The sequence below is a fragment of the Miniopterus natalensis genome, chromosome 1, assembly GCF_054644295.1.
Source record: "Miniopterus natalensis isolate mMinNat1 chromosome 1, mMinNat1.hap1, whole genome shotgun sequence".
Lineage (NCBI taxonomy): Eukaryota > Metazoa > Chordata > Mammalia > Chiroptera > Miniopteridae > Miniopterus > Miniopterus natalensis.
The window spans coordinates 129,749,096-129,764,460 of NC_142081.1; the positions used below are offsets into that span (position 1 = coordinate 129,749,096).

General features: G+C 43.9%; 1 protein-coding gene across 4 annotated transcripts in view; it reads left to right on the plus strand.

Moving 5' to 3' along the window:
• Positions 1–15,365, plus strand: part of SFMBT2 (Scm like with four mbt domains 2) — a 203,818-nt gene that overhangs the window by 172,421 nt on the left and 16,032 nt on the right. For all 4 annotated transcript variants that reach the window (XM_016219747.2, XM_087825829.1, XM_016219746.2 and 1 more), the window contains 2 exons: positions 197–336; positions 7,634–7,743. In XM_016219747.2, coding sequence (XP_016075233.2) covers positions 197–336; positions 7,634–7,743 — 250 coding nt within the window. The remainder of the gene's footprint in view (positions 1–196; positions 337–7,633; positions 7,744–15,365) is intronic.

A 15,365-nucleotide genomic window follows, 5' to 3' on the forward strand; every position in this document is an offset into this window, starting at 1 on the left:
GTCTTGAATACTGCATAATAAACAGAAGATTTCTTTTATATGGTAGAAAGATCATCAGAATTTCTAAGGTAGTACTGTGTCTGTGAAACGTTCTAATGTTAAGACACAGCGCGCCTCTGGGTAGTTTTGCCAACCGAATGGACTGAGCAAGCTTTTGTTGGTTTCTCAAGCGTCCGCTGTGCTGCTCTCCACACAGGCACTGTCAACGGGAAGTATTGCTGTCCGCAGCTCTTCATCAATCACAGGTGTTTCTCGGGCCCGTACCTCAACAAGGGGAGGATCGCAGAGCTGCCTCAGTCGGTGGGGCCGGGCAAATGCGTGCTGGTTCTTAAAGAGGTAAAGTGCTTTCGCAGTCCCACGTGGCTTATTTCCACAGGTGTTTAAGGTTTAGGGCCATTTCTGAAGGAGATAGTAGAAATGCGAATCAATTCAGGGGACGTTTACCAAGCCCCTCCTTTCTCAGTACTGTGGCCTGGAAGCTGGTCGTATGAAGATGGAAAATGGTGTTTCTGCCCATGAAAGACCCACAGTCTAGTGGGAGGGATGCACATACATGTACATACCATCCTCCGAGTCAGGGGAAACATTACGCTAGGTTTGAATAGAGCTTCGGGAAGGCAGAGGAGGGGTCAGTTGTGCCTGGAGTGAGGGCTCAGAGCTGGAGGGAAACCGTTTCCCCGAAGAGGTAAGTAGCCTGGAAGGGTAAAAGAAAGGGCTTCCTGTGACAGGAGAGGGTATGGTTAAGAATGAACTCTCCTCAGCCGGGTAGGAGCGGCGTCTTGGTTCCCTCCCTCGCAGAACGAGCACAGCGCCTGCTGGTAGGAGGTGCGTGAAGGATGCTTCCGTGGGCTCCGGGCACTCGCATGAGGTTTGTGCTGTGGCTGGATCCAGACAAAGCCCCGCCCGCTCATCACTTTGATGGTACCATTTCCCATTTCTCAACCTGCCTTTGGGAAACAACCTGCAGTTAGAGGTGAAGCCTAATTACGCTGGTGGAGGTTTCCCTCTGTTACATTTTTATAGCTCAGCCCCAGACAGTGTTTGGAGACGGACTGGAATTTTGGAACCATTTCTGAACTGCTCTTGAACTGTCAGCGTTTTTCACACACATCAGTGCTTTCTCTTAAGAAAAGGGACGCCACATATGTCTTCTTTATCGCCCCTGTACTATGATGAATGTGTTTTAATCCCTTGGGCACAACAATTCCTTTATCCATTGAACAAATGTTGATTAGGCAACTCTGAGGAGCCAGGCACTGCATGAAGTAGTAGGTCCCCAAATTACCTGCCCTCTGCTTGTTTGGTTCTCATGTTCCTCTTGGGAAGATGACATGATTCTGAGCTTGGTGTACAGTCGGGTGAGTTTATAATAGAGACAGAAGCAAAGTGTTCTGGGAGCACAGGGAGGAAGTGACAAAGACATGCCAATGACACTTGCTCTGGGTTAGGTGAAGTAAGGTGGAAGTTCAGGGTGATGTCTGGGAAAAGAGGGAATCATGTATGGCTGGAAGATAGGATAGGTCCTTAGACTGGGGATAATTCGCGGGTGTAAAAGAGTGTTATATTTGGAAAAGAAAATATCCCATCTTGCAGGGTTACCTCTGAAAGGTGGCAGCGATGTGGGTAAGCGGTAGGTACGACCACTGGTTAACAACTCTATAAACTAGCGCAGTCCCTACAGGTGTTAGACTCAATCGGGGAACCCAAACCAGGATTACCTGTAAGAATTTCTGTCACCACATAAACTAAGACCCCTGAACTGAGAACTGACTCTTCAGTCTGCCCGTGCTCCCGGGCTGAGTGCATTTTTGCTCCAGCGGTGTTGTATGCCTGAATTGGTGCCTGCCTTCATTGTGAGCGATCAGAACAGAACAGGGAAGCTGCTAAAAATGCAGTGAACTGATGGGTTTCTTTGAAGCCGCCTGCAAGCTCCTGTACACTGCACATCCAGTTATTAAAATGAGCTCCTCGGTCACCTGCCGGCTCTGTTAACAAGCAAGATGACCTTAGGTTCCATCTCTCTTTAGCGGTTGGTTATTTTACTTTTACTACATGATTTTTTTAAGTTAAAAGTAGTTATCCCTGATCAATTCTCCGATAAGTACCAGCAGCCAGATTTAAAAGCCAGGCCAGAGCAGTTTTCTGATGACAAAACTAGTTTTCTGCTGATGTTCAGAAAATGCATGAGGCAGGAAGGGAAAAAAAAAATAAAAAGCCAGCACTTCAGTTCTGGGAGTGCAAGAAAAATGTAAGTTCTGCCAAGCCAATATTTATGCTAATGCTCTTCCTTCAGCACCAGAACCTCTGTGTGGTTTCAAATTTCATTTTACTTTGAGAGAATGAGGTAATTGGAGCAAAGACAGAGTGCATTTGCTTTTTCAGGCCATCGGTGCTGTTAGCAGTTACAGGTTTTCATATCTTTGGAAAGTGTAAAGTGATAGTGCCTTCTCTCTGCCTGGTCTGCTGGAAGCAGATAACGTCTGTGGGTTTCGGTGCAGAGCCGGCCTGTGCAGAGCTGAAATGCTGGCCGAAAAGAGGGGTCCTGAGCTCAGAGGGCAGTGTCCCAGAGAGGAGGAAGTTTCTGGCAGAAGTGATTATTAATGTGTGTCTTTACTCACCTCTGGTCAGTGAGCATGCTGAGCATTGGACTTGAGTGATGTTTTGAAGTGCTAAGAACTGTGACTGGCTCAGTCCTAGCAAGGGTGCCACCAAGGCAGGAAGGTGACTTCTAAGGAGCTGGGGCCAGAGCCAGAAGGTGACAGTCAACTTTGGTCATCCCACATAAGGAAAGAACAAGCAGGCCTGGGGCCTGGGGTTGGGGATGAGCCTGTTGATTCCCCCTCAGAGGCTGGGGCACTGCAATGGGATCCTGGACCCTGTTGCATGGAGGGTGGGACCTGTGAGTACAGACAATAAGTGGTGGTCGTTATCATAAATCAAACCTGTATCTCAGTATGATCATTGTCAACCAGGAGTGTCCTTTCCTATCCCAAATACTTTCTCCTGCATGCCTGCTTCAGGAATGCCAAGGTGTCCCAAATACACATACAGACTGCAGATCTATGTGAGCCCTTGGCAAACTTATGAGGTTTTGTATCCCAAGCCTGCCACACCTCAGAGGTTGTTATTGTCACTCTTATTGGCCATTCACAAGGGTTTTCGGGAAATTTCTGCTTTATGCTTTCTATGCAGTCTCCTTAACCACCAGGTCTGTGCTACTTACTTCATACCCAGAGAAATAAGGCAGGTGCCGCGTGCTTGGGTCCATGTGTGAAAGAGACATTAAATGAGTGAGCCAGCCTGAGTGCAGTAGAGAAAAGGAGCGTGGAGCATGTAATGATGTATTTACTCACGTCATGGTGTCCTGCCATGAAAGGGCCATCTTCTGATGGACACGATGAAATGGGAAAACAGCCACCAAGTCCTGGTGGCAGAAATGACTCTGAATACACGAGCTCGGGAAGAACTGTAGAGATTCTGTTTTTATTGAGACTCTAAGGCCATGGAGTAAAGGCGGCATACCAGCATAACGCTCCTGGTGGCTTACAGAGATTGGAGAAGCATCCGCGGTCTTTCTTTTCTTTTTCTTTTTTTAAAAAATATATCTTAATTGATTTCAGAGAGAGGAAGGAAAAGGGAGACAGAGAGGTAGAAACATCAGTGATGAGAGAGTCATTGATCGGCTGCCTCCTGCACGCCCCTGAGTGGGGATGGAGCCCGCAACCCGGGCATGTGCCCTGAATCGAATGGAGATCTCCTGGTCGATGCTCAACCGCTGAGCCACGCCTGGCCAGGCTGTGGTTTTTCTTAAACATTACTTGGTTTAAGTTATTTAAAGCCAGTATGTAACCTCTATTTTTAGCCAAAGAGAGAAACCTGTCATTTCCAGGGGGAATCTCTGGGAATCCTTTTTCACGTTGCCCATCACCTTTTCATGTGTGACACTCACAGTTGCTGTGGAATGTGCTGGGTTGGCAGCGGAAATGACCTCTATTTTACGTGCTGCTGTTTGGCAGCACGGACCGGTCGTTTAAGGGATGAACATTTTGAGTGCCGACACTACATGAAAGGGAAGGAGCGGGAGAAGGAAGCTGACGTTCACTGAGGAGCTCCTGTGCACCAAACACTATTGTGGTGTTTGCTCCTTCCACTGCTGGTAACACTCATGCTCTTTTCCCCTTTGTCTCTTCCTCCCTCTGATTATTCCTCCCTCTTTCCCATACTGACCCACTGACCATTTTCTGAACAAACTGTTGTGCTGGATGGAGCAGGGGTAAGAGAGCAAAGAGACGTTGCAGGACCAGGCAGTGGAGCGCACTATCAGCTTGCTCAGAGGTCCAGAAAGACGGACATACTCACTGGATTTAACGTCAGGTCATCAGTGCCCTTTCCCAAAGCATTTTTGTGTAGTGGCTAGAGAGGAAACTAGATTTGGGTAGGTTGAGAATTGAATTGAAGATGAATAATTTGACAGTATAATTATTTTTTGTGAGATGTTTGGTTCTGAGAAAGAAGCACTAATAAGAAAAGTCAAGGAGCTTCTAAAGAAAGTTATTTCACAAAGATGCAAGACAAGTATCAGTATGGGCCAATGGGGATAGAGAGACCAAAAGCATAGGAGAGTTTATCTTATGGGTTGAGGGGGCTGCATTGATATTAGGAAGAGGGTTACCTTTAAATATTTTGTTATGCAAAATTTTTATCACCTTTATTTCTCATAATATCCCTGTTGTAGAAAAGAAAAATTTTCCCCTCTAGTTTCTTAAATTCAGTGGCTGAGTCCTGCAAATTAAAATGACAAAAGACAGATTAACTGGAGAAAGTGTTTATTTTGAATGCACACAAGCCTCACAGAAAGGAAGTGAAATATTCTTACATACCATTTTAACAAAAGGCAATAAATTAAGGAGACGCAATAAGGCAAAGGAAAAGGGGTTTGGGCTTCTAGGGGTGGTATTGCGGGAAGGTAAATATGCTGGGGAAACTACTGGAATATAATAAGGGCTCTTTTAGTAGGTTTGTTTGTGCAGAGTCACCTCTGTGCCATCTTTCTTCTTCCTGTGACCAGGGTTGTTCTCTTTCTGGTATGGGAGAGATGAGACGAATGTCTTCACAAAGGGAAATTTATGCCCTGCTCTTGGGCAGAAAAGGGGAGAGCAGAGGGTTCCTCTTGTGTCTGCTGTTTTTCACTTGCCTTCCTGCAAAAGAATCCATTGTCAAAGTGGCATATTCTGAGGTGGCGCGTTCTGACCCCCTTCGTTATGAACCAGGTAAATGGCAGTGCCCCCACTATACAGAGGAGGAGACTTAAACATCCTGCTTAAGGACTCAAGGCTTCTAAGGGATGGAACTGGGATTTGATTTGGAATCTGTGTATTTACAAAGGTTATTGCCTTTCTGCTATATAACTGTATGGGGGCTTCTGTGTAGAAGTATGTTCTCAACAAACATTTCATGATCTCTCCAAGAGGTTGAGTGAGGCATTGCTCCAGCATGAATTATGTCCTGCTAGTTCATGGGAGGCAGGGTCCATGCTCCACATTCTGATCAAGAGCATCATGAACTGCAATGTTTAGCAAGTACAGTGATTCAGTCTAACTCTGGGTAGTGATAACAGCTGCCAACTTAGTCACTGTCCTGGGCGTAACAACAATACACTAAGATGCCATGTACACAAGAATTACTTAGCTCACAATTCTAAAGTTTTACAGGGAGCCTATTGAGTTTGGAGACAAATGATGTGGCATTGGGAAAAGTCATGGGGAAATTATTCAATATAGTATGCTTTATACAATTTAATTGCTACCTGTTTCCAGACTGACTTGAACTCTGGAAGGCATTTTCTTTTCACAGCCACAAAATACATTTTGATATGCAGCAAGTAACATGTAGCTCTGGGGTTTTTTCAGCAAAACACAATAAAAAGAATCAGTTGAAATTTTATTGTCTGTTGATAAACACTTGGCTCATTATTTCAGCCAGTTCTAATTGGATTTATTTTTCAACTCAGTCTCTAAATTGTACTGACAGCAAACAGTAAAATCAGATGATTATTCGAATACAGAAAACTTAAATACACCCAATCTGCTTGTTCTGCCTTGTCCTGGCTTTTTGGTGCCTTAAATGAACCACCTTTCTTGATGGGGCATCACAGGACCCTGGGAACATAGCAAAATGCTACTCCAGGAAAGAACAGACAGTTACCATGCTGACTGCTGAGTATAAAATGTTTTAAGGTTAAATCCTCAGTTTTAATATGAGAAAGCTTTATTGTTTTTTGGAATAAAATCAGGATACGAACCACACCAGTTACATTCTGGAACACATCACATACATGAAAACTGAAACATGAAAAGTCTTATAACATACTGCATCTCCTTCCTTCCTATTTATATTGTGCTGATCTCCTCCAAAAACATAGTAGGTGCTTCGGCAATGATACCAGTGTCCCATCTCAGTAAGATATTTTTATCACTCTTTCAGTGGTGTTTTGCTCTGAAACATGAGGCATGAGCTAAGTATCTGACTTGTTCCTCTTCTGGACTGGGGGAGACTCCAGGCACAGCAGGTACTGTGTCCTATTCTAGTGTGTATGCTCCCAGCCTGGCACATGGCAGATCCTGACAAGTGGGCATTGCATGAGACTGAACCATAGGTCTCATGCTCCTGTGTACACTGTGGTGCACCTTCACATTCTTTCAGTTCTCTATCCACATAACAGCAACTCATGAACATGCCAGAACTTAAAAATGTTCATTGTTAATGATTTGCTTATGGAAAGGGCTCCAAGGGAATCTAAATTCCTTGTTCTTTTCATTTGAGAAGCACATCAAGATTAACAAGGATGTGTCATCTCCCCAGAGCATGCAGTTGGGGCTATAGAAAGGAAGTGCCTGGTCCTTTTGGGGGTGTCACACAATAGGCAGTGACAACATGCTTATTTTCTTGGACTTGGGACTTGGGAGTGAAGGGGTCATTTGAGAAAATAAGATATCAGTTGACGTTGGATATTCCAGACTTCCCTTTGAAACACTGCCGTCTCTGAGAGAATTGTCCATAAATAGGGGCAGCATCAGGTGAGTTTCACATAATTGTTACCCTCCTTACAGGTATCTGAAGTCTGTCCAGAAGTGTTGGCATGAACCTGTTGTCTCCGTCTTATTGATGCCTTTTGAAATTTATTTTTAAGAACAAAATGAAATTCTCAGTAGCTGGTCCTTCTGAAGAGTGATCCTGTTGAAGAATAATAGTCAGTGGCTCTTTGGAAGCTGTAGGTATTGTCTACAGGAGCCGAGACAGGACATGGAGGACATCGCTCATTCATAGGGTCACCGGGAGTCAGAGACACCTCAACGACATGTAACACACACATTGGAAGAAAGGCTTCATATTTTCTGCAACCAGAAATGTTAGTGAGAGTCTGCCATCCCCTCTTGTCAGCAGAGGGATTGGATTTTACTACCCTTTCCTCCCGTTGATAGCGAGCCTGCAGAATGTCCTATCCGACTTCTTCATAGCCCTTCACCTAATAGAACAAATGCTTCTTATGTCAGCAGGGTGGTTTTCAAAGCATCCCTGTGTTAGCAGGACTGGCTACAAATGAAGTTCATTGCTGTTCTTTTTCCCCCAACAGGTTCTTAGCATGATAATCAATGCAGCTTACAAGCCTGGGAGGGTATTGAGGGAATTACAACTGGTGGAAGATCCACACTGGAATTTTCAGGAGGAGACACTGAAGGCAAAGTAAGTGTTTTCAATTCTGGGAAATAAGGGTTCTTGTAATACTTGGTCTGCTCCTTTGAAACTTGTTGTTCCTCTTTTTTAAAAAAAAAAAAATTTATTGATTGATTTATAGAGAGAGAAAGGAAAGGAGAGAAAGAAAGATTGATTTGCTGTTCCACTTATTTATGCATTCATTGGTTGCTTCTTGCGTGTGCCCTGACCAGAGATTGTACCTGAAAACTTGGCATATCGGGATGATGCTCTTAACCAACTGAGCTACCAGGCCAGGGCCAGAAACTTGTTCTTCTTTTTGACGTAACCCAGAGAAATGGCAGCAAAAGGAAGGGCCGTCGCCCTGCAGTTCTGCATACTGCGCGCAGATTGTTGGCATTTTGCGACACAGCGTTGCCTTGAGCCTTAGAATTCTTAAAGTGAACTAGATAGTTGCTCAACTAATACTTATTGTGCTAACCATTCAAAATTAAAACATACTGTATTCAAGTCGAGTAGATTATTTGATCAAAAGGGGAAATTTTTATTAAAAGGATGGATATCCCTTATCAATATGCATTATTCATTAGCAGCTCTTAATATTTGATACTGTAAAGAGTTTAATTAAGCCAGGTCCAGACATTCTTTACTCTGACAGTTTTAAAAGATAAAGGAACCAATACCTCTGTTTGGTGTTGGTGAATGGGCTGCAGGCTGACATGTAGTTGCTCATTTGTTCCTTTATTCAGAAATAGGCTAATCGGAAAGGTGCTATTTTTGCCTCATGTTAAGTTTCTTGAGCTCTGAAGCTGAGCACACCCACTGGATAGCAGGCTCTTCGTCTAAGAGGCAGACAGAAAGTGATCCATTTCTCCAGATACATTTACGTTTAATAATTGCTTTGGTATTCTGAGAGGGTTTTTAATATTCAGTTATGTTTGTCAAATAGAATAGATCTTACTGGTCAGCTTCTTGTATAAGTGAACTAGCATATTGTTTAGATGTAACATTTGGGAAATGATGCTGTTGGAAAGAGGGAACCACTTTTCAATGGCTAGCGTGTAGATAAGCCCTTGTTTAAAGAAAGCACCTACCTATTCATAGTGATAGCTGAGGAATATTACATAATTTGTTTGAGCAGTAATTATTTACCCTGTAGTTAACCTTACATTGGTACTAAGTAGAGTTGACGTACTGCATTGTTCTGCAACATTTTTGTCAGTTGCCCACTCAGCATTTTCTAGTATCTTTTTTTAACATCTGATTTTAGACTCGGTAAAAGTCACTTATGGTCTACAGATACTCTGCCAAGTCACAAAACTTAAAGGGAATATATGCAAATAAGGAGAATATTTATTTGTATGAAGTGGCGTGTCAATGAAAGGTGGCACCATAGCTCATCCTTCCTTTCTTTCCCAAGAAGTATGTAAATCAGCTTCACATGTAGCCCAGAGAAAAGTAAAACAAGTTTTTCCCCCCAGTGTAATATTCCATATAGTTCTACGTTATTTAAGGGGCCAACCATTAGCAATGGTAAAACACTTTGCTATAAGGGTCAGTTCATGATAGCAGCGATGGCAGAACACCTGAGCAAGTGTTTATACAGAAACTCTTATTAATTCTTATTTTTAAAATGTTCTATAACATTCAGTACATCCAAAAGACACCTAATGAATATGGAAATTGCAGACGTAAAAACATCCTTAAACTCCATTAAACTCTCCCCTGCTCCTAAGTAAGCCAGAAACTCGCCCCAGACACCAAAGCGACAGGGAGCGTTCGTTTTGCGGTGCTTGCACTCACTTCCACGTTACCACGCCGATCAGAGCCTTCATTCATTCCAGCCTGATGTAATCAAAACAGACACCGTGCGATCCCTGCCGTATTGTAAAGGCGCTCGGTGCCTGTTATAGAAGATGTGACAGGGAGTTCCTGAGCAGGATCTTACACGGCCCCTGAGGAGAACACGTCTGTGTGAACGGGTTTCTTGTGTGGGGATCACAGTGGCCTCTCAGAGAGGCTGCTAATGATGACAGGTTTACAGCCAGTCGGAGCGCCCCTGTTCTCATGCTGCGTGTGAGTCACCTCTTTTCTCCTGATGTAAAATGGCAACTTTTTAGATCCTGACAACTTTGCTGTTTCTTTGGTGCAAATGAGAGGAGAGCTCGCTCGCTTCTGCCCGCGGAGCAGAAAGGCTGAGGTGGTTTCCATCACGAATAAACGAACTCAGCTCAGAGACCTGCGTTTAGGGCATTCAGCTGTCTTGGTTGTGGTCTCGGAGTTATAACATTACAAAGAGGGTTTTCAGGAAGAAAGGGCGTCGGAATCTCCACGGGGCTTTATGATGCTGCCGCTGAGTGTCTGGGTTCTGATGGGTTTTACTTCTGAAGAGTAAAAAGACTCATTTACTTGAGAGGCTGGAGATGCCGTTGAAAGGTTTGACTTGTAATAGAAGGAAAACTAACACCGTCACCCTGTTGCTTGCAGCTGCTCCTCATGTTTAGTTTTTCTGTTTATCCAACAACCAGACCTTTATCTGATCACCATGTAAGGGGCCTGTCATATTATGCATCTTCAAGATACATTAAAGGCAAAACTACAGTGACTGCAGTGCCAAAGGAAAAGTGGATTCTGATGTAGTTCATTTCAGCTGTTCTAGAGGAGAAAGTTCATTCTTTCCTATGAATTTAACTGTACTAAATGGACCTACGTTATTTTGAATTTCAGGAGGAGGAATTTAGGTTATACCTTGGTGGAAATAAAAAGAGTTCTAACTTTATGCACCTAGAGACATTTAAATATGTTTTCCAGCATGTTATAAAATCTTGACAGGGAATAAAAAATCTTTTCTTTGAATGGCTTTTGTGATAATCTTTATAAAAGCCAGCTGGAGGCTTAATAGATTTTCCCAGTCATTTATTACAGTCATTCAGAGTATTTAAATAATTTTGAGTGAATTAGACTTCATTATCACCCAGGCAGGAGCTAGGAGATAGTGAAATCTTTACCTCTAGGTGAGTCATTCTTGGCTTTATGGAAAAGATATTTTGGTTTCTCGTTTTCCATAAGCAGTGACTAATTTTGTATGTGTTTTTATCCATTTCACTTTTGTGGGCCTTTTATTCACGCCCACATTTTATGAACAGTAAGACATAATATTTGGTTCTAAGGAGATTTATATGAACAAGGATTCCCAAACGGAGTGGCTTTTCATGAAAAAGATTTTGTTTCTTCGTTTGTTCATTTTTACCTTGCTCAGATTTATGCAAACTCTCCTGAAAATGTCTACCGCACACACTACAGGAAGCAGGCAGGGGAACCGGTATGTGAAGACAAGACTGAATTTCTGTGTGTGCGCTTAAATTCATCAGATAGCGGGCATGGTGTTTCTGGCTCAACACAGACCAGTTTAGGAGGTTCTGAATTAGACGTGATCTCCCCAAAATAAACATACACCCATTTATTGCACAGTTCTCATGACTTGAAATGCAGGGATCAAGAAGGAAGAGGGAAATTTCTGAGGAGCTGAGAATCCCGAGACTGAAAACCAGTGAGTGAAGCAGCGAATCGACCCTGGTCCGGATGCTGTGACCAGGGAAGTTTGGAGGGAAATCAGAGCCATATCTCCTTGTTGCCCATGAGAGGAGTGATTTTCTCACAGCTTGTGACGCTCCCCTACTTCTGCATTTATCGGTTGCCACCTTTCTTCCTTTCAGTTCTTCCTTTAATAAACAAGGATGTGGATTCCGTTTGACAGCCATTCTCACACCCCTCTCACCTCCCTGCTAAGGTTTTGGGAAAGGTCCTGATGTGGGCCCTTCTGATGATGGAGGGTATGACTTAGGCTGCACTGACATGGGCCATGCTGATGGTTCTGAGGATCGTCAAGCCAGTGTCAGTCTTTTTACTCTGTATTTCTTTTGACTCAGAATCCATTTTAATTTTTCTCAACTCTACTGAAGGAGAAGAGACCATTTTTTCCAGCGCTGATTGTCCATCTTCATCCGTCTTTCTCCACCCTGCCGTACGCACTCACACGTGGAAATAAGCCCCGACTTTGGTGGGTGGAAAGATATTGGAAGCCGCTCACACTTCTTTATTGATGTCAAGGAGCAGAAACCTTTCCTCTTATGTTCAATACCTGAGAGTTTGCAAATTAAACTGACAGAAGACAGGTTAGCAAGAGAAAACACAGTTTACTTACAGGTGCAGTGTGTATACAGGCAGGAGTGCTTCGTGCTGGGTAACTCAGAGGGACAGTTAGGATTTGGAACGATACCTACGTTATACCTAACTTAGCGGGGGGGAAGGGAAGGTGGAGAAGAGGCCTCTAGGGGAATAAGAGGTGGGTTTCTTTAGGGAAGAGGAATCATTTTTTTAGGAGATCAAATGGGAGATAAGAAAGATTGTGATAATGTTTGTTTATGTGGTGCAAGTCTTCTTTCTGTCTTGGCCATGAAACTCCGGAGAGGGGATTTATGGTAGATTTACTCTTGGTCTCTCCTGTGATTAGATGCTGCCTCAAAGAGGGAATTTATAGCAGTCTTCACTTCTCAGAAGTTTCTGCTTTTAGTCAGATAATGGGAGCTCCGAAAAAGCTTCTTTCTGCATCTGTGGAATCTCATGTCTTTGTCTTAAAATAACCTTTATATCAACTCTGGGGTTCTGAGTGGGACCCCACATTGACAACCAGGAGAATACCCCTCCTCTGTCTGGCTAATGTTCTCTGACATCCTCAACTGCTTCAGAATATGTGTCTAAGCATGGTGTTGTCTCAGCAACTTCCTCTGCGCTCCAAACCGATGGTCTTCCTCCCTCCCTCCCTCCCTCCCTCCCTCCCTCCCTCCCTCCCTCCCTCCCTCCCTCTCTCCCTCCCCTCAGATTATTTGTAATGCCAGTGTGTTTTCTGCTGTGTACTAGCTTGTTTGTCTCTTTCACAGAACTTGTAATTCTTGCTTTAAAAACCTTATCTTTGTGTTTACAATAGCCTTGCTGGGCCCTTTAGTAAATTATATGGCTCAGTCTTTTTCTCTCTAGGTTCACAATGAGAGGGTAAAGGGAACGGGATTACCCCACGCTTTCGAGCTGTTTTCCTCACAGATCCTGCCCACAAGATTATGTCATTGCGATAGGGCTTTTAAGCCTTTGTGGTACGGAAAGCTACAAAACAGATTCTTATTTTCACCGGCAGTAAAATAAAGAGTGGTGTGGTGATGAGGACTGTAGCTTCCCACCTGCACCAGCCTTGAGTGCTGCTAAAGGTGCCAGCTGCCCTCCCACATCTGCATGTCTGTCAGGTGGGGCTTCTCACACCTGTCCATTCATTCTGTCTTGGAAGGTTGTATAATGATCACATGGTGCAGAGTCCTCGAGAAAATAGAAATGACAGTATTACATAAACACAGTTGTCTCATTAAACCCCACCATTGGGCAGAATCTTAGAGCTGCCTTTTGCCTGTGTATCTTGGTAGGTCAGTACCTCTCTGTTTCCTGTGTCTTTGAAAAACCAACCACAGTTGTTTGAATAGTTGCCCTGATTTGTTGACCTACTGCAAAACAAGCCGGATTATTGGTTCAGCCTGGAATTAGATGTTCCAGTTTATCTTCCACATTTGTGATAATAACTGAAAATGATTCCTGTACTAATACCACTTGAAAATAATCATTCAATGGCAAATATACATATATTAAGCTTAATGTAGTTTGAATCATTGTATAAGATGACAAAAATTATTTTTATTATTTTTTAAATGTTTATTTTAAAACAATCTCAGAATTATAGAAATATTGCAAGTACAGAATAAAAAGGGGACTGTTCTTTGTCCAGATCAATTTGAAAGTTAGTTGTTGGCCTGATGCTCCAGTCTCCTCAGTACAAATGGGCAGCCTGTATTTGTTTGTTTGATCAGGCCCTGGCGTGGCACCAGTCTCTCTCCTGTCACTTTGTTCTTCCCCACTTGGGGGCCAGCACTCAGTACCGGACCTTCACACCAACCCATGCTGGGCGTTCCCCCAGGTCCTCCTCGCCCTGCTCAGAACGCAGCGGTCTGCGCAGACTGCTGCCGTGTTCCTCTCCTCACCTACCTTCGGTGTGGATCCTTCCAGATGGGATTTAATTAAGGAGGACCCTTGGGACTGACACCTTTGGAAGAGAGAGGAAGGAAACTGGATTGGGTAGAGAGAAGGACCAACTGTAGCCTTGGGCAGCCGTGGCATTAGAATGACCCTCCATGGTTGTCTCGAGTTGGGCCCAGGTGGCCAGGCCTTTTTGCCACTGCCATAATTAGTCGTTGCATGAAGGTTGTCCCCAGGGAAGGGAGAGGGCAAAGCAGCTTTTGCAGCTGGGGCAAACCCAAAGGGGCAACATCTGGAGGTTCCAGGCCAACAGCACTGCTCCAGCCAGCACAGCACATCCTTCAGGGAAGAGAGTCCCAGCAGCACTCACAGTGTCATACCCTGAGCAGGGACACTTGGAGTCCCACTCGACCTCCTCCATCCTGCACACCTTCCTTGCCCAGTCCCCCACCCTTACTGCTACCACCGTGGCTTTTAGACAGAATCGTTCCAGAAGGACAGGAAAGAGGAGAGGAGTCCATTACTCTTAAACCATACTAAGTGAAATAAGCCAGTCAAAAAAAGACAAATACCATATGATCTCATTTATATATGGAATCTAATGAACAAAATAAACTGACAAACAGAATAGAAACAGAGGCATAGATACATGGAACAGACTGACAGCTGTCAGAGGGGAAGGGGAGGGGGAGCCTGGGTGAAAGAAGGTGACGGGATTAGCCAAAGAACATATATGCAGAACCCATGGACACAGACAACAGGGTGGTGATGGCCAGAGGGAAGGGAGAGAGAGGCTGGATGGAGGCTGGCAAAGGGAGGGGGAATGGGGACATCTGTAACAGTGTCAACAATAAAGATAAAGAAAAAAACCCAGTACTATAATTCTATTTTTGTGGGTTTAGATTGGCTTTTCCTAATTGTGAAGGGTTTTACTGAAACACTTTCTTCCACTGAATTATCCAAATTTAAAAGAGAAAGAAAAGACCATCATTTTTCCATGTCCCATGGCGCTTGTTCCCTTTACAGCTCTCTCATGTTTCTGGAAGTGTCTGCTTGGGAATCGGAGGTCTGGGAACAGAAATGCCTGTCTTTGGCCCCTACTTCCACAGTTTGAATTTTGACCTGATTTTCACGGTTCTGCTTTTTTACCTTCTGTTATTTTACTGTTTTTAAGGGACTTTAAGAACCTTGATATTAAGCTCTTTAGAAGAGAGAGCCCCAGAAACACCAGAATTGTGGTGGAAAATAAAACACAAGGGAAAATGTAGAGTCAAACCATGTTTTTATTCTCCATTTCCACCAACGTTAACAGTGTGCTGTGCTCACAGAGTTGTGCTGTGTTTATGAAACACAGCAGAAGCTGTAGCCAGAAGCACCCAGAGTGAGTCAGGCAGCCCCTCCTGGGGGAGGGGGCACCTTTCTACATCTAGGGTGGTAGAGGTCCTAGGGCAGTTAATGGTCCTGCAAGGCTGTGGGACTTAGGCATGATCTTGTCTATGAAGAATTACTTTTTAGTTCTTACTACACAGAAAGTCAAGCTCGGCCTCCTGAGACACAGAAAAATAAAGCAGTTGGGG